The sequence below is a fragment of the Lampris incognitus genome, chromosome 3 (genome assembly GCF_029633865.1).
Source record: "Lampris incognitus isolate fLamInc1 chromosome 3, fLamInc1.hap2, whole genome shotgun sequence".
NCBI classification, from domain to species: Eukaryota; Metazoa; Chordata; class Actinopteri; order Lampriformes; family Lampridae; genus Lampris; species Lampris incognitus.
In genome coordinates this window covers 97,018,207-97,041,452 of record NC_079213.1, presented here as the reverse complement: position 1 = coordinate 97,041,452, position 23,246 = coordinate 97,018,207, and the positions used below count along the sequence as shown (strand labels likewise).

The 23,246-nt window shown below is 46.3% G+C and overlaps 1 protein-coding gene across 1 annotated transcript; it reads left to right on the top strand.

The window, feature by feature from the left end:
• On the top strand, nt 1–22,457 carry si:dkey-110c1.10 (unconventional myosin-Va). The gene is made up of 35 exons (XM_056278058.1): nt 1–78; nt 861–971; nt 1,525–1,693; nt 2,991–3,135; nt 3,409–3,565; nt 3,805–3,948; nt 4,198–4,279; nt 4,471–4,578; nt 4,744–4,856; nt 5,022–5,290; nt 5,462–5,543; nt 5,836–5,976; nt 6,507–6,638; nt 7,519–7,602; nt 8,302–8,430; nt 8,620–8,717; nt 8,852–8,938; nt 9,907–10,227; nt 11,010–11,166; nt 11,361–11,600; nt 12,559–12,768; nt 12,996–13,089; nt 13,707–13,855; nt 14,622–14,834; nt 16,174–16,274; nt 16,478–16,592; nt 18,134–18,242; nt 19,073–19,195; nt 19,349–19,500; nt 20,822–20,911; nt 21,217–21,355; nt 21,453–21,750; nt 21,841–22,015; nt 22,120–22,200; nt 22,296–22,457. The coding sequence occupies exons 1-35, from the start codon at nt 52–54 to the stop codon at nt 22,455–22,457; spliced, it is 5,007 nt and encodes a 1,668-aa protein (XP_056134033.1). The 5' UTR covers nt 1–51.
• The last annotated feature ends 789 nt before the right edge of the window (nt 22,458–23,246 follow it).

Below are 23,246 nucleotides of genomic sequence, written 5' to 3'. Positions count from 1 at the left end.
GGATACCGGCTGTCCTGCTGATGGCTCCTCATTAGCTGCATACCACCTAAGATGGCAGCAGTGGACCTGTACAGCAAGGTAAGAATGGATGCCATGGCATGAAAGTCTAACTGTGGCATGGTTAGACTTTCATGTTGTACTTATATTCACTCTTAATGGCCCTTATTATGTGGTCCTGAGGGGAAAACTCAGTCCTTCACACTGCTTGCAATTGAACCGGGACAATAATTTGGATGACCGGCGTTGTGCACTGACTCAAATGTTAAATTGTCGGGACACACAACTCATTCATTTGTAATGAGACACCACTTTTGCATTTTTTTATTTTTCCAGGTGTTGCTGATTAGGTCATTAACAATGGCACGATGCCGTTCATCACAGGTGATCTCTGGCCAGCCCTGGTTGACGGGTCACAGTTGTTTGTGCAGAGTAAAAAAAAAATTGGTAAAACTGACATACTTCGATGTGCAGTTTAGACTTCAGGGAGGAAAAACACAAAGCGGGAGGATAATCATTAACCCACACTGACAAAGGTACAGCTGGATGACCAGTGTTAATTTTTAACACCGTTTAGAAGGCGTTTGTGCTGATGGACGACAAATGTCTGGTCGAGGTGGGGCAAAGCTGTATAACGGGTACATATAAGCTGTGGCACACCGGAAATGTGTGATCCAATTTCTTTAGTTTTTTTTCCCTCCTGGATTCCAAACATGTCCGCCGGGAGCCGAGTCTGTTCACCTCGTTGTCTGTCTGTGTATCTTGCTTTCTCTATGCCCCTGTTTCTCTGTGCTTTGCTTTCGTTCCCCCCTCCCCGTTACAAACACACAATCATAACGTGAAGCGATCTGTACCTCTGCTAGGGGGCAAGAGTCTGGGTTCCAGACCCAGACGTAGTATGGATGTCAGCCCAGCTTCTTCAAGACTACAACCCTGCAGTCAAACATTTAGACCTACAACTCAGCGATGGCAGGGTGAGACACACACACACACACACACACACACACACACACACACACACACACACACGTTTGTTTTCAGTACTTGTGGAGACCCTCCCCTAAACTTAACCATCAGAGCTACATGCCCAACCTTAACTCTGACCTTAGCCAAGTCCAAATTTTAACTTTAACCCTAAACCCAAGTCCTAACCTTAATATAAACCCTTGAGCAAGTGAGGACCTGCCAAAATGTCCTCACTTTGCAAAACCATCTCCACTGTTGGGGCTAAACACTCAAACTGGGCCTTGGAAATGTAGCTGAACAAGAACACACACACACACACACACACACACACACACACACTGTTGGGGCTAAACACTCAAACTGGACCTCAGAAATGTAGCTGAACACGAACACACACACACACACTTCCCAGTATCGTGTGTCATCACAAATCAATCAGATGCCATGGATCTTCTAATCAAGAATTTTTCACGGCATCCATTATCTGTATAAAACTACCCATATTTGCAAGATATCAGGCACCAACAGCCCATAACCCCCCCCCCCCTTCTCGGCTTTCAGGAGGTGCAGTACCCGGTGATCTCTTCCACCGATCTCCCTCTTCTGGGGAACCCTGACATCTTGGAGGGGGAAAATGACCTCACCGCCCTCAGCTTCCTCCACGAGCCTGCTGTCTTACATAACCTCCGGGTGCGATTCCTGGACTACAGCAGTATCTACACCTACTGTGGTGAGGGAATGGATGGAGAAAAGATGAGCCATGCTAGAAAAGGATGATGGAGGGAGAACTAAAATAATGCCAACAGGGCAGGGAAAACTGACCCTGTAGTTGGAGAGTCTGAGGCAGACGAAGGTCCTTCTGGAGGGTTTAGCTGGCAAATACACAGGAGCAAGCACTATCTCCGTGCTTCCATTTTTTTATGATTATAGCTCATAATCTCATCTTTATTAGGTTTAAGGTTCACAGTTCCGTTGCCAGATTACATAATATAAACATTTAATTAGATTTTAAGCACTGTTGAAAGAAGATAAATGTAATGTTGCACGTGCATATACGTATGCTATTAGTGACTTGACCAATTTAATTACTTTACATTTACGTTTAAGGTATTGAGGGGATCTTCTTATTCAACGTAAGTTACAGTGGATGCAACAGTGAAATAAACCCCAGTTCCTATATCATCAATAGTACCAGCAACCAGTAGTAACAAGGGTTAGTGCCAAAGTACCCTGCCAGCATTTTAATTGGAGAAGTACAAGGAGACAACACCATAAACTAAGGAGTCTGGTAGAAGGCATCTTGCAAAACTACTCTGATTTTCTTTTAAATAACTACGAGCCAATGGGTGTCCAGGTAGCGTGGCAGTCTATTCCATTGCCTACCAACACGGGGATCACCAGATCGAGTCCCTGTGTTACCTCCGGCTTGGTCGGGTGTCCCTACAGACACAATTGGCCGTGTCTGCGGGTGGGAAGCCGGATGTGGGTATGTGTCCTGGTCGCTGTACTAGCGCCTCCTCTGGTCGGTCGGGGCGCCTGTTCAGGGGGGAGGGGGAACTGGGGGGAATAGTGTGATCCTCCCACGCGCTACGTCCCCCTGGTGAAACTCCTCACTGTCAGGTGAAAAGAAGCGGCTGGCGACTCCAGATGTATCAGAGGAGGCATGTGGTAGTCTGCAGCCCTCCCCAGATCAGCAGAGGGGGTGGAGCAGCGACCAGGATGGCTCGGAAGAATGGGGTAATTTGGCGGATACAAATGGGAAGAAAAAGGGAGAACCCCCCCCCCCAAAAAAACCCCAATCAAAACTACAAGCCAATCAGAGCAAGGAGAGGAAGATGTGAATGGAGTACATGGGGAACACTGTAAGGGATATTTTGGATTTTTCTTAATAACATCAATGATATACGCTCAATTACAAATGAACTCACTGGTGTTCAAGTATATTTAATTCTCTTATAGTGATATTCCATTAGAATTCTAGTTCTTATGATAGAACACCAAGTCACTTCCTGTTCCTGTTCCCCCAGGCATTGTGTTAGTGGCCATTAACCCCTACGACCAGCTGCCCATTTACGGAGAGGAGGTGATAGATGCCTACAGCGGTCAGGACATGGCTGACATGGAGCCTCACATATTTTCTGTGGCAGAGGAGGCCTACCACACTATGACCAGGTCAGGGTGAAGGGTCAAAAGGTCAGGACCATGGTCGGCACCTAGAAACCATTCCTATTCTAAAATACATTTATTGACCATAAAAGAATACATGTTTTATTTTAAAAACCAATCTATATCATTCAGGATGGAATTTTTTTTCCCATGCTCTCTGGCTAATGATGCTATCATGAAGCTCTAAAGGCAATAGTTAATATGATTTGGCTGTGTCATGCATGATGCAAATGATACGACCAGATCCAGCTCTGGTTGTCACAGTATGTGTTTGTATAGGGAGGAGAAAAACCAGTCCATCATCATCAGCGGGGAATCTGGATCTGGGAAAACCGTCTCAGCCAAATTCACCATGCGATACTTTGCTGTGGTGGGAGGAGCAGCACAGCAGACCAGTGTAGAGGAGAAGGTTCTGGCCTCCAATCCCATCATGGAGGTGATGGATGGCTGGATGGATGGATGAATGAATGGATGGATGGTTGACTGGATGGATGGATGGTTGACTGGATGGATGGATGGATGGATGGAGATTAGTGACAGGGAGATGATGGATGAATGAACGAATAGTCTGTTTATCAGGTGGTTATGGGAATGTTATGCTGGTTAGATACAAATAGAGAGAAAACTCTGTGACAGAGTGCTTAAGGAAATGGCTTGTTTGGCTCTTCTCCACAGTCCATTGGCAATGCCAAGACAATACGGAATGACAACAGCAGTCGTTTTGGGAAGTACATTGAAATAGGCTTTGGCAAGAAAGGCGACATCATCGGGGCAAACATGAGGACCTATCTGTTGGAGAAGTCAAGGGTTGTCTTCCAGGTAGGCTCCCTCTGTCTATTAGCCTCTTGACCCAGAAAAATGAAGTTAATTTGCAGCTACGCTGAATTTCTTATTTGTTGAAAGTTAAAGTGTTACTGTTGAAAAGGTCACATATAGAAATAAACACCTGCTCTTTTTGTGTGTGTGTGTGTGTGTGTGTGTGTGTGTGTGTGTGTGTGTGTGTGTGTGTGTGTGTGTGTGTGTGTGTGTGTGTGTGTGTGTGTGTGTGTGTGTGTGTGTGTATGAAAGGCAACGGCAGAGAGAAACTACCACGTCTTCTATCAGCTATGTGCCTCCAGAGCGCTGCCTGAGATGAGGCCTCTTAAACTAGGTGAGACCTCATCATGGTGGACAATTGCCTTTCTTCATATAACTACACAATGTCCTCACAGCAAACAACCTCTGTTGATGGCAATGTCACATTTCAGCAGTCTTGTCTTATTTGGAGGCATATTTACACATGTGGTGTGTGTTGCACATGAGGTGTGTGTAGACTGGGTGAGTTTTACATGTTTTCTGCAGATGTTCCCGAGCATTTCCGCTATACTAACCAGGGAGGGGAGATGCAGATACCCGGCACTGATGATTTAGAGGACTTTGAGCGCACTCGCAATGCTTTCACCATCCTGGGTACACACACACACACATATTTTGTTAATTTGTGATATATTTACTATTGGAAGTAGAGTGATTGGAGATCAATTTGATTTACCAAATGATGTCCAAGTGATATTTTTCATTTGATAGTGGCCAGTAAACAATACATCAACATCGTAATGGATGTTAAAAATGCAGGTGTGCAATCTGAGCAGCAGATGGAGCTCTTCAGGATCCTGGCTGCTGTTCTGCATTTGGGGAACGTCCATATCCAGCCCAGTGGAAGAGGTGGTGATCGCAGTTATATTGATGTAAGAACTATTTGTGCTATAAAGAGCATCCACAGTTTGTCTTATTCTAGGACCTATAAGAGTCCCCAAGAGTCTCTTAGTCCTCCTAAGGACATTTTCACCAACATCTTCATCTCTCTGCATGCGTGCATATGCACTCATGTTTATGTCCTTGTGTTATCCTAGACAGAGGACCGCTCTCTGGCTGTGTTTTCCAAGCTGTTAGGAGTGGAGGGCCCCCAGGTAGCTCACTGGTTGTGCCACCGCAGGCTAGCAGTAGGGGGCGAGATGCTGGTCAAACCGATGTCCGGTCAGCAGGCCATGGAGGCCAGGGATGCCCTGGCCAAACACATCTACGGTCAGATGTTCATCTGGACTGTCCAGAGGCTCAACTCAGCGCTGCGCACCCAGAGAGGACAACCCAAGTCTTTCATAGGGGTGCTGGATATCTACGGGTGAGATGGTTTGCAGCACTGATGAAAAGACCACTCGATTTTTGGCCCATATTGTACTTGAAGATTGTTTTAGGTCATAAGAGAGATATACATTGCACAGAATTGTGACAAAGCCATCGTAATGCATTGAAACCTTAACTGGAACTGACCAGGGACCTTTTTTTCTGGCAGGTTCGAGACGTTTGACAGAAACAGTTTTGAGCAGTTCTGCATAAATTATGCTAATGAAAAACTGCAACAGCAGTTCAATATGGTAAGTCAGGAGAGATGTGATGTGACAAGTTCTCTCTTTTCTCATTTCATTTTTAACATGTGCCTGCACATTATTTTTAATGACAATAAATTGAATTGAATTTATTTTGTGTGTGTGTGTGTTTGGTTTTGCACATATTCTCATGTTCTCATACATGCACGTGTGATCCAGGTTCTATGTCAGTGTATTTTTTTATGCTAATGGCTGAATGAGGGTCTGCGTCCATCACAGTTCTCGACAAGTTTGCCTCCTATGTATTTTAACTCCAGGTCTCTCCTCTGTCTGTCTGCAGCACGTGTTCCAGTTGGAGCAGGAGGAGTATGTGCGTGAGGAGCTGGCTTGGAGCAGGATCGAGTTCATTGACAACCAGCCCTGCATCTCCCTCATAGAGGGACAGCTGGGCCTGCTCGATCTGTTAGATGAGGAGTGCAGGGTGGGTCACACACTCACTTTCTCTTTCTTTATCATGCTCAATCTTTTTCTTATCTTTCGCTTTTCCTTTCTCTTGTCTCGCTCTCTCACTCTCTCGCTCTCTTGTCCCTCTCTCGCTCATCACTCTCTCTCTCTCTCTCTCTCTCTCTCGCTCCCTCGTTCCCCTCTCTCTCTTTCTCTCTCTCTTGTCCCCCTCCCTCGTCCCCCCCTCTCTCTTTCTCTCTCTCGTCCCCCCCTCTCTCTTGTCCTGCTCTCTCTCTTGTCCCTCTCTCTCTTATGCTTGCACGTGGGTGCGCACACACACACACACGCACACACACACACACACACACACACACACACACACATACACACACAAAACAGCAAAAAAGTTTCAGTCAAAGAAAAATGTACGTCAGAACAAATGGATTAGTCTGAAATGTATGTTGTTTGACCGTCTGGACCTTTGGTGTGTGACTGAAACCTATTATTATCTGTTGCTCTCACACTGAAACTCAACTATCACCATTCATTGTCTCTGCAAATGGTCAGATGCCTAAGGGCTCAGATGAGAGCTGGGCGCGGAAGCTGTATGACCAACACCAGAGCGGCAAGCCTCACCCTTGTTTCTGTAAACCTCGTATGTCCAACACGGCCTTCATCGTCCTGCACTTTGCTGATATGGTGAGTGACAGAAGTCCACATGCTTGGAGACCTAAAAAGTACTGCACAATATTTCTGAGAGAAGATGTAAATCTTTGTATATATCAGTGGTGGCTGGCCAGTACAGGGCGCTGGGGCGCCGCCTCTTTCAAATATCGGAGATGAAAACCTACCTAAACATGTCAAAAATAATTTAGTTGTATAATGCAAATAATTATGAAATAAAAGTGTTTTTCAGTCTGTGAGCGCCTGTCAGCAGCCATTAAATATTGGTTCCAAATGGTGTTTGGTTGATTTCTGTCTGAATACATATACTTCCTGGGTGAGGGGTGCCGGCCAAACGATACCTTATGTAAGCCCTCAAACTTTTGGCAAGCAGGTGACCTGAGGCTGCTGTCTGATTGGTTGCTTCAGATTTTCCATGGGGCGCAGTTCTGTGCACCCCAGACACTTCTACTTTATTGGCAGTGAATTGGTATTGTTTTAAGGTTTTTTGATCAAATGTGATTGGACAATTCTCGTGGCTGTTAATCATGTTCGCACCCACCATGCCGCCTCATCTCGACTGTCAATCATCCACCGTCTACAAACCTTGATAAAATCTATAGGCTACATTTTCCTTTTTAATAACTCTATGACTGTGTGGACATTAAAGCAGCTATCAGGTGTGCTGCGTCAAGGTAAATTGTGCCCCCCCCCTCAAATTTTTTTAGCCCCACCCGCCACTGGTACGTATGCCCCCCTCCCTCCACTAGCAAGGTGTCCCGGTAAGAATTATACAAGTTAGTTTAGTCTATGAATGTCTTTTCATGTTTTTGGGTATGTAGGATGTTAGTGGGTTATTGTGTATATTGTGGCTGATATCTTTACTGACATTTGTTTTTGTGTGTTTTATTTCTAGGTACAATATGAGTGTGATGGCTTTTTAGGCAAGAACCGAGATACAGTCTTTGAGGAGCCCATTAATATCCTGAGAGCAAGCCAGGTAGTTTAATTAATTCAATTAAATTTAGTTCATTTAAGTTCAAGTCATGTCCAGTCGAGTTAATTCAAATCAATTTTATTGTCATTATATTGTGAACCAAGGTACACGTACAACAAAATGTAGTCTTGACAACTCCTGTACAATGCGAGTGAAGGGAAAAAGCCACAACATATTTTAAAATCCAGGATAAAAATGAACAACAAACATAAAATAATAATACAAGTACTAGAGTGTGTAATTGCATATGCATGCTGCATAGATGAAATACAGATTATAACCCAATGTGTGTCATTTTTCTGTCTGATAACTTCAGTTTGTTTTATTCTGACGGGAGAATTTCTCACTTGTTTTTGCTGTCTGTTGCATGTGTGTGTTTCATGTGTATGTTTATGTGTGTTGCATGTGTTTTTTCTGTGTTGTGTGTGTTTCTGTGTGTTGCATGTGTTTTTTCTGTGTTTGTGTATGTTGCATGTGTGTGTTTGTGTGTTGCATGTGTTTTTCTGTGTGTTGCATGTGTGTGTTGCATGTTTATGTTCGTGTGTGTTGCATGTGTGTTGCATGTGTTTTTGTGCGTGTGTTGCGTGTGTGTTTCTGTGTGTGTTGCATGTGTGTATTTTTGTGTGTTAAATGTGTTTCTATGTATGTTGCACGTGTGTGTTTCTGTGTGTGTTGCATGTGTGTTTTTGTGCTGTTCATCAGTCTGAGCTGGTGGCTGAGCTCTTCCAGCAGGTGTCCACAGGGGACAGTGTGTCCATGTCTCTTGCCAATGGAAGCATCCGCTCCGGGAAGAGAGCGCACAGAGAACACAAGCTGACGGTGGGATTTCAGGTAAGCTGTCAGCCGCCCGTTTCTACTGGACACAACACAACCGCCTCTCCTCACATTTCCAACACATTTGCATTAATTGCCACTCACATTTGCTATGCCACTGTTTCTTCTTGTCTTTATTGGAGGCACGTCTATTTTAAGCACTGTGTTTAGTTTATATTTTCTTATTTTTTGCACCTGTGTCTGTAGTTCCGTCAGTCTTTACAGCTGCTGATGGACACGCTGAACTCCACCACCCCTCACTACGTACGTTGCATCAAACCCAACGACCTCAAACAGCCTTTTGTGTGAGTCAGTCCATGCATTTATTTTGGGCGCTGTAGACAAGAATAAGATTTATATTGTCGGATTTTTTTTTTTTGTCCTTGGCGCTGAACATCGGTGTGTGAAGTAATAGTCTGTAATAAGATTTCCTTGTCAGGTTTGACCCCAGGAGGGCAGTCCAGCAGCTGAGAGCCTGTGGGGTGTTGGAGACCATTCGTATCAGCGCTGCAGGTTATCCATCCAGGTACACAGCACTTCACAGTCTCATTTTATCTTGGCAATGAAAAGTCCTATCACGGCAACTTTGAGGGGTCAGTTGTCACTACTGTTTTCCAGAAAATTTGTGTTATAATGTCAGCTGGCACAGGTTCAATGTTATACTGTCTACTAAGTCAGTGATACTCAGTCATTTGCAATGGTGGGCCATGGTTATATGGCTTTTCTTTCCAACCCAACTGAAGTCAGCTGGTGTAGTTACGGATTGGAAAGAAGACAATATACATGGCCCTCAATGGCACATGATCGAATACCACTGTTTTAAGTCAACAATAGTGGATACATATAAAGGGCATCCGGGTAGCATGGCAGTCTATTCCATTGCCTACCAACACGGGGATCGCCGGTTCGAATCCCCATTACCTCCGGCTTGGTCGGGCATCCCTACAGACACAATTGGCCGTGTCTGCAGGTGGGAAGCCGGATGTGGGTATGTGTCCTGGATGCTGCACTAGCGCCTCTTCTGGTCGGTCAGGGTGCCTGTTCAGGGGGGAGGGGGAACTGGGGGGGAATAGCGTGATCCTCCCACGTGCTATATCTCCCTGGTGAAACTCCTCACTGTCAGGCGTAAAGAAGCAGCTGGCGACTCCACATGTATTGGAGGAGGCATGTGGTAGTCTGCAGCCCTCCCCGGATTGGAAGATGGGATGGAACAGCAACCGGGACTGCTCGGAAGAGTGGGGTAATTGGCCGGATACAACTGGGGAGAAAAAGAGGGAAAAAGAACAACAACAACAAAACAAAAAAAAAAGAAAAAATAGTGGATACATATAGACCAGAGCAGGGTTTCCAAAAACACTTCAATCTTAAAATCCTCTTTGCACCATTGTTGCTCAACAACAAGGATAATTCCGGCACATACACTATTCTGTGAGACTGGACTAGACCAACAAATCAAGTTATTTTTAAGATTTCTCATGAAATATTGTTCCTCAGGTGGACGTATGAGGAGTTCTTCGGCCGGTACCGTGTCCTGCTCCGAGGACATCAGTGCCAGGAGGAGTCCAAGGCTTCGTGCCAGCGGGTCCTCCTCGAACTCATCCCTGATCCAGAGCAGTACTGCTTTGGAAAGACCAAAGTATTCTTTCGTGCCGGCCAGGTGGCCGTGCTCGAGAGGCTGAGGTCTGAAAGGCTGTGGGCAGCTGGAGTGGTCATCCAGAGCTGGGTCAAAGGATGGCTGGCACGGGTCAGATACACAAGAACCCGCTGGGCAACGCTCACCATACAGAGATACTGCAGAGGAGCTCTGGCTAGACGGTGAGCCTGGAGAAATGTGTGTGTGCAGTTGTGTAGTGGAGGGTTAACCCACTTGACCACGGTTTATGGGCAGCATGGTGGCCCAGGGGTTAGCACTGTTGCCTCACAGCAAGAAGGTCCCGGGTTCAAACCCCAGGCCATCCCAGGTCCTTTCTGTGTGGAGTCTGCGTGTTCTCCCCGTGTCTGCGCGGGTTTCCTCCGGGTGCTCCGGTTTCCTCCCACCATCAAAAAGACATGTTAGGGTTAATGCGCCTGCCTGTGCCCCTGAGCAAGGCAATGGAAGGAAGAACTGGAGTTGGTCCCCGGGCGCTGCGGCTATCCACTGCTTCCAGTCTGTGTGTTGGGATGGGTTAAATGCGGAGGATGAATATCCCCATAGGTATTAATAAAGTACGTTTTATCTTAATTTACTCACCTCTTTATTGACACTATAGTTTACCTGCCATTTTTAGGGCTTACCTGGATCTTCATTACATAAATTCATAGTATCAAAGTAAATAGTATGAAACTGATGTGTTAGAGAAGAGTGTATTTCAATGGGAAAATGTATAAATCAATGCCTTTCCCCTGCCATGAGGGGAAGAAAGAGAGAGTAGATAGATAGATAGATAGATAGATAGATAGATAGATAATATCTGAATATAACATACTGATTGTGTGGCTTTCATGTAACACAGAAGTTAAGCATTCTAGACGTACCATCAGTGGTTCCCCGTGTAGCTATTTGTTCATTTAAAATTTGACTCTTAAATCCTGTCCTGCCTGATGTGTCTGTGTTTCAGTCTGGCCCTGATCCTGCGCTACACTAAGGCAGCTGTCGTCATCCAGAAGACCTACCGCATGGTGGTGGTCAGGCAGCTGTTCCTCATGATCCGGCAGGCCACTGTCACCATCCAGGCCTTCACCAGGGGCACACTGGCAAGACGCCGGCACAGACTGGTTAGGGCTCAGCAGTGGACTTAACCTATTGTTTCCAATAACTCCACACAAAATAATCTTCCTCCACTTCATGTATTGTCTGTCTTTTAACAACCTTCTGAGCATGTGTTTCAGTCTAATATAATAGCCAGACAGTTGCCAGACCTGCACAATGAGGGAGTTATTCAGCACTATCTATTTCATATGTTCCTTAGATGATGGCGGAGCGGGCAGCTGTGTTACTTCAGGCAGCGGTACGCGGCTGGCTGGCAAGGCGGGCGTACGGGCGGGTGCGGTCGGCTGTGGTGCTTATGCAGTGCTGTGTGCGTCGCTCGGCTGCCAGGAGGGAGCTGCTGAAACTGAAGGCTGAGGCCCGATCAGTGGAGAGATACAGGGAGCTCAACAAGGGCATGGAGGTCAAACTAATGCAGCTGCAGCTGAGAGCGGACCAGGAAGTAAGTACAGAGCTGCAGCAGTGGGGGCTTAATCTGTTGATGACCAGAGTATGTTTTTTTTAATACCCCCCCCCCCCCACACACACACACCCTTTTTCTCCCCAATTTTATCCGGCCAATTACGCCACTCTTCTGAGCCATCCTGGTCTCTGCTCAACCCCCTCCGGCGATCCAGGGAGGGCTGCAGACTACCACATGCCTCCTCCGATACACGTGGAGTCGCCAGCCGCTTCTCTTCACCTGACAGTGAGGAGTTTCACCAGGGGGATGTAGCGTGTGGGAGGATCACGCTATTCCCCCCAGGTCCCCCTCCCCCCCGAATAGGCCCCCCGACTGACCAGAGGAGGTGCTAGTGCAGCGACCAGGACACATACCCACATCCGGCTTCCCACCCGCAGACATGGCCAATTGTGTCTGTAGGGACGCCCGACCAAGCCGGAGGTAACACGGAGATTCGAATCGGCAATTCCCATGTTGGTAGGCAAAGGAATAGACTGCCACGCTACCCGGATGCCACATGCCCATCATATATAAATATTTTTTTTGTTAGAAGAAATGCTACAAACGAATGTCTTAACCTTTTTAAAATGAACTGTGTAGCCTCAGAGTAAAGGTTTAGTCTTTATTCAATATTTCACTGGTAGGTTCTAGAGCAAATTTTTCTAAGAATTTTCCAAAATCAGTGTTGTCAGTTAAAATGATAATGCATTAAAACAAGCTGAGTAATATGCATGCTTTTTTTATGTATTACAACTTTTGCAACAACAAAAAAAATAAACAACTAAAAACTAATTTGGAAATGGAAATGATCTCACCGCACTGGCAGATTTAACTCATTTTTGGAAAAAAAGAAAATCCTAAGCATGGAATTTTCTAATGTAGCTGTAATATATGTGTCTGCCTGTGTACATTTCCTGTGTGTGTGTGTGTGTGTGTGTGTGTGTGTGTGTGTGTGTAGGCCAGGGAGAGTGCTGCTCTGAGGGAGAGCCTCCATGCGGAGCGAGAGGCCCACCGTGCTGAGCTGGAGGCCCTGCAGGGGGCGCTACACAAACTGGAGATGCAGTTGCAGGAGCAGCCCCAGCCCAGCCCGGCAGTCACTGAGAGGGAGGAGGAAGAGAGGAGGAGGGCCGAGGAAAAAGCCTCCCAGGAGATCCTGCGGCTCACACAGGTGGACCCAGGGATGCGAGTCGGGCAGTTATTTGTTCGTTTTAGGATACCTCATTGTCGGATGGGGTTTTCTTCATTCTTAACGGGCATGATCTGCTTAACTATTTGCTGATCAAGAAAATGTTAACTCTGACTGAGTGCTGCAAAACAACAACAAAAACAACTTGAAGTAGGATTTCTTTATTATCTCGTTCTAATTTTTCCTCTGACTTTGTTTCTTTGATACAGGAGGTACAGACCCTGAAGACAGAAAGGGACGGTTTAGAGAGGGAGAAGGAAGAGCTCACTGCTCGTTTACATGCGCGAGAAAAAGCTGAGGAGGGTAAGTGTTGTTAGTGCCAGCATATAGACTAGACTAGTTTAACATTTTCTATAAACCATTTTTTCTTTTCTTTTTCTCCCCAATTGTATCCAGCCAATTCCCTCACTCTCTCGAGCCGTCCCAGTTGCTGCTCCACCCCTTCTGCCGATCCGGGGAGGGCTGCAGACTACCACATGCCTCCTCCGATACATGTGGAGTTGCCAGCCGCTTCTTTTCACCTGACAGTGAGGAGTTTTGCCAGGGGGACATAGCGCGTGGGAGGATCACGTTATTCCCCCCAGTTCCTCCTCCCTCCCGAACAGGCGCCCTGACCAACCAGAGGAGGCGCTAGTGCAGCAACCAGGACACATACCCACATCCGGCTTCCCGCCCACAGACATGGCCAATTGTGTCTGTAGGGATGCCCTACCAAGCCGGAGGTAACACGGGGATTAGAACCGGCGATCCCCGTGTTGGTAGGCAATGGAATAGACCGCTACGCTACCCTGACACCCCCTATAAACCCATTTTTATGTACAGATGATCCTCTCTCTCTCTCTCGCTCTCGCTCTGTCTCTCACACATTGTGTGTGTGTGTGTGTGTGTGTGTGTGTGTGCGCGTGGGTGTGCATGTGTAGAGTGTCTTCATCAGGTTGTGTCCCAGGCAAGTGAGGCTTTGCAGGGGGAGCTGGATGAGGAGAGGAGGAAGTATCAGGGCCTGCTGAGAGAGTTCACCAGGCTGGAGCAGCGATATGACAACCTCAGGGAGATGAGCCTTCTCACCGAGGTGCACACATTTACCCACGCACACACTAACACAACACGCAGAGGGAGAAATTGTAACTCTTTAATGCACTGCTTGCTCAGACTGATAAATAACACACAAAACATGCATGCATGCATGCACGCACACTCACACACACATCCTCATCGGTGGTCCCCTGGGTTCGAGTATGACCATCCTCCATCTGGTACCTCAGGTAGATGTAGAGGCTGATCCTGGAGTGCACACACACACACACACACACACACACACACACACACACACACACACACACACACACACACACACACACACTCATCATCATCATCGGTGGTCACCCGGGTTCAAGTATGACCGTCCTCCCTCTGGTACCTCAGGTAGGTGTAGAGGCTGATCCTGGAACACACACACACACACACACACACACACACACACACACACACACACACACACACACACACACACACACACACACACAAACAACATCATCATCGCTGGTCACCCAGGTTCGAGTATGATTGCCTCCCTCTGGTACCTCAGGTAGATGTAGAGGCTGATCCTGGAGAGCACACACACATCATCATCATCATCATTATCGCCGGTCACCCGGGTTCAAGCATGACCATCTTCCCTTTGTTACCTCAGGTAGACGTAGAGGCTGATCCTGGAGCACACACACACGCGCACACACACACAAAAAGGGAGGGAGAGAGAGAGAACATTACACAGCATGGGATGTTTGTGCTCATCGGGGTTTGAATGAAGTTCTGTGCTTTTTCCTCCTTGGCAGCGCACCACGGGCCACAGACGTACCGACTCTACCCAGAGTTTGAGCATGGAGCCCCTCTCTCCCTCCCCCTCCTCACCGTCTCCCTCCTTCACACCGATCTTTCCCTCTCCCCTCCCATCTGCCTTCCCTTCACCGGAGGAGGTGCGCAAGGTCAGCGTGACTTCCCCCATCCTGGAGGGGAAAGTCTCTGTTTGGGGCTCTGACACACCCATGGTGAGAGGACACAGGATCAAGAAAACAAAGTTCAGAGAGGAATGCCACTAAAAATCATACATACATTTACTCATTTAGCAGACGCTTTTATTCAAAACGACTTACAAGAGAATCGGCAATTAGTGGATAAACTCGAGTGTTACCACATAGCATCATCGAGCTCTACACGGTAATCAGGAGGCGGCCATGTTGAGGCGAGTGCATGTAGTGTAGGTGTGCCTTAGATCATAAAGAGGCAGAGAAAAGGAAAAGAAAAGTTCAAAATATGCCGATATTGTCGTAAAACAGGTGAATTATGCCATGAGAGCATAAAAATGAATAGTGGAAATGGAAAAGGGCTCGGTAGCAGACACCGGTAATAATGGTGTTCAGGTAAGTAAGATGCAACAGTAACAGCAAGCACCAATTCACAGTCACCGCAAAGTGTCAGCAGAGACCATTTAAGAATGGAGGTAGGACTTAAAGAGGACCGTTTTGGACCTTCCTGAATGAAATAAGTTTGTCAGCAGCTCTGATGGAGACCGGAGGTTTGTTCCACCATTTTGGGGCCAGCTGAGAGTTTGCAGATTCTGCTTGTTTGTCTGCAAAAGGGCATATTTTCCTGGAATCGGAAGTCATAATTCCATCTTAAGTGCTATCAGTATTGAGGTAAATGCGGTCTTATCATCAGATTCCTTTGCCCAAATTGGTTGAAGGAACATATATTCAGTCATGTCTCCACAGATGTATTGAGCCTCCACATTTGTTGCTCATACATCTAGACCCCTAATATAGGTATGAGAATATGATGCTACAATGTCACATTTACTTGTCATTTTTATTTTAAAAAGTCATAAACTCCACATCACAGCACGGTGGCACAGTGGTTAGAGCGATCGCCTCACAGCAAGAAGGTCCTGGGTTCGAGCCCCGGGGTAGTCCAACCTTGGGGGTCATCCCGGGTTGTTTTCTGTGTGGAGTTTGAATGTTCTCCCTGTGTCTCCGTGGGTTTCCTCCAGGTGCTCCGGTTTCCTCCCACATTCCAAAGACATGTAGGTCAGCTGAATCAGCCGTATTAAATTGTCCCTAGGTGTGAATGTGTGTGTGTGTGTGTGCGTGCGTGTGTGTGCGTGTGCGTCGGCCCTGTGATGGCCTGGCGGCCTGTCCAGGGTGTCTCCCCGCCTGCCGCCCAATGACTGCTGGGATAGACTCCAGTATCCCCGTGACCCTGAGAGCAGGATAAGCAGTTTGGATAATGGATGGATGGAAATTCCACATAAAGCTACACCTCAGGAGTGTGCCAGCCTTCCTGGTGACAACTTAATAAGAAACTTACTTTGCTCATGAACACACTTAACAGGACCAGCTGATGGAGAGGATGGGTGTGTGCAAAGACCTGGCAGTGAAGCTGAGAGGAGAGGACCTGAGACACGCCTATGATGCTGTACGAGTGGCCAACAAGTCAGTCTAACACAGATTTCATCACACGCCGCTTAAAATGAAATACAAAACTAATATATAATAACGTCAAATGTTAAACGTATAGAACTGGTGTGGTTAACATGAACAAAGACTGCAGTGAAAACATGGCGATTTTGCATAACAAGTTTGAGTTGATTCAATCTGACTGCTTTTCTCTCACCTTTTCCATCTTTCTCTGACAGGTTCCTGGAAAGCCAACTGGATGGCCAGCGCAGTCGGTGGGAGGAGGAGCTGGAGGCTTTGAGGAACCAGCTTGGTCAAAAAGTCTCTGAGCTTTCCCATGATGCCCTGGAAGAGGTACAGACTTAATGTTTCCGTCATACACATATGGTACAGCTGGACCAATTCTGCTGAAATTACTATATAAAGGTGTGTGTGGGTGTGAGAGTGTGAGAGAGACAGAGAGCGAGAGAGAGAGAGAGAGAGAGAGAGAGAGAGAGAGAGAGGAAAAACGAAAGATAAGAGAAAGGTTTACATCACATTATTATTTGTTTCTTTTCCCAGTACTACTCTCGTGTATCGGTAACAGGAATATTGCACAGCACCATGCCACTGACTCTTGCTCTCCTTACCGGTGGTTGGGTGTGGTGTCGGCTACCTAGGAACAGAAATTTATTTTCCTCTTGTGTCTCCCCGCCTGCTGCCCAATGACTGCTGGGATAGGCTCCAGCATCCCCGCGACCCTGAGAGCAGGATAAGCGGTTTGGATAATGGGATGGGGAATGGAATGAACGTTTTTTTTTAATTTACATTTATCAGGTGCAGTTACACAGTACAGTTGTATGTAAGTACACAACACATACACATGTCTTAAGAAGCAGTCCATGGATTTCGGCATCCTCTCAATGTCCATATATAGTTCCCATTCTCAAAAATAAAGAAAAAAGGAAACAGGAATGAGTAGTGACATTTGTCCATGAACACAGATAACAGGTAAATATACATTATATAAGAAAAAAAAGACACAGTGTTCACATTTAAATGAGGAGAAAAGAGATCCAGAAGAATTTTGTCACTATCTCTTATTTCAGATCATTTGAGAAAATATTAAATACTTGGGGATGACCATTTAGTCAAAAATATATATCTGTTTTAAATTTTACCCTTGCAGTTATATTTTCCACGTAATACACATCCTTAACCTTCTCCTCCATTGTGTTACCGTGGGGGGCTGTGGCCTCAGCCAGGAGACTGTGATCATCTTCTTCGCAATTAGAAGAAGGACACTCAATAGTGATGTCGGATTTTTGTCTTCTGCATCTTCTGGTAATGTTCCTAATAAATAGCAAGATGGTTGTAAGGGCAGTTCTATATCTAAAATTTTTTTTAATTTCATTTTGTATATTTTGCTAATATTCTGATAGATGTGGACAGTCCCAAAATATTTGTGTATGGTCTCCTATCAGGCCACGGCCCCTCCAGCACTGATCCGAGGTGCCACCAAATTCTGATATGACGAGAGGTCCTGAAAAATCCCATCTTAACTTTCCATTCACATTCCTTCCAAATGGGGCTATTTGTTATTTTATGTCCCTGTCTTCATGATAATTCCCAGTTTTTATCCGATATTATGGTGTTCATCTCCAATTCCCATTTTCCTTGATATCCAAACTGCTATCCATTAACTCTTCTTGTAATATCCTATATAGGTGCGGTATAATCTTCTTTTTAATAGTCCCTTTAATAGTCAACATAAAGAAATGTTCTATATTGGATGGTGGAGTACATAGTTTATTCTTGCACTTATTTTAAGCCCGCCCTATAACAGCATTAGATAAAATTCGTAAACTGTAAAGTATAAGATATCCTACGATATAGGTGTGTGTCTGGGTGCACAGGACCTACAGGAGCTGCTGGCGGCTCGGGAGATGGAGTGTGTGAAACTGAGGAGAGAGATGAGGGAGCTGAGGAGCACAGTCACACTAAGAAGACTCCTGGCACAAACTGGTAGGATATGTGACTTAATATGTATGACATACGATACACTATGGAGGCAGTACATAATGCATTGCAAAGTACACCACATGTATCACAGGGCATCATTTCATGCCATCATATTTTGGTCTGGGAGATAGCTTGAAAATATGAGTGACTGGCTAATAGTAAGAACTCTATCTCAGTAGATAGATACTAGTATATCTACTGATGTATCTACTGATACATTAGTATCAGTAGATACAAAGATTCACAAACTCAGGGGCATCTGGGTAGTGTAGCGGTCTATTCCGTTGCCTACCAACATGGGGATCGCCAGTTCGAATCCCCGTGTTACCTCCTGCTTGGTTGGGCGTCCCCACAGACACAATTGGCCATGTCTGCGGGTGGGAAGCCGGATGGGGGGTGTGTGTCCAGGTCACTGCACTAGCGCCTCCTCTGGTCGGTTGAGGGGGAACTGGGAGGAATAGGGTTATCTTCCCATGCGCTACATCCCCCTGGCAAAACTCCTCACTGTCAGGTGAAAGAAGCGGTTGGTGACTCCACATGTATCGGAGGAGGCATGGGGAGTCACCAGCCCTCCCTGGATCGGCAGAGGGGGTGGAGCAGTGATCGGGAAGACTCGGAAAAAGTGGGGTAATTGGCCAGATACAACTGGGGGGAAAAGGGGGGAAAATCCCCCCCCCCAAAAAAAAGATTCACAAACTCTCAAGGCCTTTGTCTTTGTTGAAAAATACAACACATTAAGTACCAATGCTTTGAATAGTTTTAGTCGCTTACAGCTGTGCAGTCTTGTATTTTCTCTGCTTTGTTGTCTGCGTTGTGCTGCTTTTCCCGTCCAGTCATCCCATCAGCATCGCCCCCAGATTTTCCCTCTCTGCCCCAGCCTAAAACAGCGCCGGTCTCTGGCCTGCTGGAATGTAGGAAGAGAGACGAGGCCAAGCTCATCAAGAACCTCATCACAGGTGAGAGAGACCCCTGTTTTACCGCACCATCCTCATCTCATCTACCTCCCTCTTACTTACACCTGCCCTCCTGTCAGTGTTGATGTTGGTGCCTTGCACTTTTTTACAAAAGTTAAGTCTAAAGTTGTGTGTGTGTGTATGTGTGTGTGTCAGATTTGCGTGTGGACATGGCCCTGTCTCTGCCTCCCGGGTTGGCGGCCAGTGTATTGTTCCTGTGTGTGCAGCAGGCGGACTGCAGTGGAGAGCAGAGCCGTGCACGCTCCCTCTGCAGTGCTGCTGTCACTGCTATGAAGGGAGCTTTAAAGGTAATCAAAGGGTTGAATCTGTACTGACCTAGAAAGTCTAATCTGGGATTGTCTTCATTTTCTTGAACCATGGAGAAATGTTTGTGCTATACACCACCAGCCATGTTCCTGAGTAAGGGCAGGAAAATGATTTTACCCATGCTAACTGGTGAAACACTCACATGCACAAACAAATACTCCTGCACATACTGTCTACCACTACTACTACTACTAGTACTACTACTACTTTTGGCTGCTCCCATTAGGGGTCGCCACAGCGGATCATCCGTTTCCATTTCTTCCTGTCCTTTACATCTTCCTCTGTCACACCAACCACCTGCATGTCCTCTCTCACCGCATCCATAAACCTCCTCTTTGGCCTTCCTCTTTTCCTCTTCCCTGGAAGCGCCATATTCAGCATCCTTCTCCCAATATTTTGATAGACTTTATTGATCCCCATGGGGAAATTCATTCTCTGCATTTAACCCATCCTAGCTGTGTAGATAAGAGCAGTGGGCAGCCGCCGTGCAGCGCCTGGGGACCAACTCCGATTTGTCTTGCCATGCCTCGGCCAGGGGCACAGAGAGGAGTATTAACCCTAACATGCATGTCTTTTTGATGGTGGGGGAAACGGGAGCACCCGGAGAAAACCCACCGCAGACACAAGGAGAACATGCAAACTCCACACAGAGGATGACCTAGGATGACCCCCAAGGTTGGACAACCCCTGGGTTCAAACCCAGGACCTTCTTGCTGTGAGGCGACCGTGCTAACCACTGGGCCACCGTGCCGCCCAGCATATACCCAGCATCTCTCCTCCACACATGTCCAAGCCATCTCAATCTTGCCTCTCTTGCTTTGTCTCCAAACCGTCCAACTTGAGCGGTCCCTCTAATATACTCGTTCCTAATCATGTCCTTCTTTGACACTCCCAATGAAAATCTTAGCATCTTCAACTCTGCCACCTCCAGCTCCTCCCCCTGCCTTTTCGTCAGTGCCACTGTCTCCAAACCATATAACATAGCTGGTCTCACAACCATCTTGTAAACCTTCCCTTTAACTCCCTTCTGTCGCAAATCACTCCTGACACTCTTCTCCACCCACTCCACCCTGCCTGCACTCTCTTCTTCCCTTCTCTTCTGCACTCCCCATTACTTTGGACAGTTGACCCCAACTCTTGCACATACTGTGTATGCATATATTTGCATTGGTACATTTCATCATGTATTATGCACAAACGTAATCCTATGCACAACATCCACATCAAATTTTTTCACCACCAGCTTTTTGTCTCCCATTGACGGCACATCAAATCTTTTTATTGTCTTATTTTTCCATACAGAAATATAGCAATGATGTGAATATGACAGCGCTATGTCTGAAAAATGCTTGTCTGCTGAATGACCTATTGACTCAACATTCCCCAAAAAAGGTAAGAAGATCACCGATGTGTTAATCTTTATGACTTTACTTTTTCTAATATCCAGTTTAAAAGACTACCACAGTACCAGAAAATCATACCCTGGTTTGTAGACATATACAAACCTCTCTGTTTGTCAGCATGTTTCCCCGACCTTGTACTCATTGACATTGTACAAAAGAGTTTTTTTGCATTACCACATTTTTGTATTTTTATCATTCATCTTATTCTCATCTATGGATGAATGTTTTTTTTTTTTTTACTACATAATTAGCAATACCGCTGCTGTTTCGCATCAGTGTGTTGATTGATTTCAGGACAGATCCTTGGGTCTGGAGGAAATGGTCCCACTGACCTGTGACTTCAGTGACCTGAGCCGTGCCCTCAGTGACCTCTGTATCCAGGCCTATCAGCAGCTCCTCTTCATCACCGAGACATGTCTACAGAACATCATAGGTACCGCAGCGATAGGGAGGGTGATGATGATAATGATGATGAGATTTCTCATGCCTCCTCACTAACCTTCTTGCCCTCTCTCCCTCTCGTCTTCCAGTTCCGGCCATGTTGGAGAGTGAGACCATCCCTGGCCTGTCCAATTCTACTGTTAAACTGGGAGGGTCTCGGAAGCGGGCCAGCTCAGACCCCAGGACTGTGGGCTCTGAGGCTCCAACTATGGCCTCGGTGCTGAGGGAGCTGGGCGCCCTCCATACCGCCATGTCCCGTCAGGCTTTACCCCACACCCTGATGGAGCAGGCCCTCCGCCAGCTCACCTACCTCATCTCTGCCTCCACAATCAACAGCCTGCTGCTGAGGAAAGACATGTGCTGCTGGAGCCGGGGCATGCAAATACGGTAGACAGACGGATGCACGGTGACTGTCTAGATGTGTGTGTAGGTGTAAGAACGTATTGTCATCATTCTACCAATTATTGCCTCTTTTAGGTATAATGTGAGCCTGCTGGAGGAGTGGCTGCGGAGCCGTGGTCTGCAGGCGGGGGGCGCTGTGGTTACACTGGAGCCGCTCATCCAGGCGGCTCAGCTGCTTCAGGTGGGGAAGAAAACAGAAGCTGATGCTAAAGCCCTGGTTCAGACCTGTACCTCTCTGTCCAACCAGCAGGTAGGTCCTTTCTCTCCATTTCACCAAACCTAAACTTTAGCATGAGCAAGATTTTACTTGTTTTTGTTCAAATCTGCTTCATCATTTGTTATTTTGTCCCACAGATTGTCAAGATTTTGACCCTGTACACTCCTCACAGTGAACTTGAAGAGAGAGTCACCTTGAATTTCATCCGCTCTGTGCAGGTATTGGCCCCAGTACTGTGGTTTGGTACTTGTGAGTTTTACATATGGTGATTGTATATGCATTTTTGTGTCGGTTTCTATCTTTGCTCTATAAGGGTCTTCTCAAGGGCCGTTGTGACAGTCAGCCTCCACAGCTCTTGTTGGATGTTAGACGAGTGTTCCCCGTCACTTTCCCTCACCTGCCTACCACCATCCTCCATGCTGACCAGTTAGAGATCCCAGACTCCCTCAAGATCTCCTTCCTTCGCAGAGCCTAAGAGTCGGCAAACAGGCTGAGTTCATCATCCTCACTGGGACTATTTAAGGCCGATGTACAATGCCACATTCAGAGTTATCAAACCATAATTTAAAGGATAATTCCGTTTTTCTACAGCCTGGGTCTTATTTCCATAGTTTAAGCCATTGTGCATATCAGTTATAGATATAATTTTACTCATTGGCTTCATTTTGGAGATTTTGGACACGGGAGCCCCATTAGACAGTTTTTCAATGGTGTCTTATGGGGCAATTGAACATGAGTCTTAAACCTGTCCTTTCAACAGCAAAAGAAAAAAAAACAAAACATCATGCCTCAGTTAGACTGTGTACATGATCTCCCATTATCTATGATTTCTCACTTGTGCTAGCCAGGTAGTTTATTGATGGTTAATGCTACACACAGTAACTCTAGGATGGTCATTCCTGCAAGTTGACCCAAGATGTAGCTCAGTCCAGTCCGGCAATGTGATCAACCGTTGATAATGTTGGACATTTTTGGTAATAAATTTCTACTTTTAATTCGCACCTTCATTTTTGCGACCAAACACGTGATTGAGACAGTTGGGTTGAATTGTTGAAACGTGTCTGATGCTTGTGTTCAGTTGCCCCTTTAGACGCCACTGTAAAGCTGTGTCCAGTCCCATATCCACAGTCCCTACAATGAAGCTGGTGAGTAAAGTGACATCATAACTGATGTGAATGATGGCGAAAACTGCAAAATAAGACCCGGGTTGTAATAAAAAAAACAAAAACAAATAAACCGCCCCAGAATTTTCCTTTACTCCTTA

Bases quoted from the DNA above. Each gene is read 5' to 3' on its own strand.
- si:dkey-110c1.10 (XM_056278058.1), top strand. From the start codon at position 52: ATGGCAGCAGTGGACCTGTACAGCAAG. The intron at 4,280-4,470 runs GTGAGACCTCAT...TGTTTTCTGCAG, and splicing joins GATGAGGCCTCTTAAACTAG to ATGTTCCCGAGCATTTCCGC. The intron at 12,769-12,995 runs GTGGACCCAGGG...TCTTTGATACAG, and splicing joins AGATCCTGCGGCTCACACAG to GAGGTACAGACCCTGAAGAC.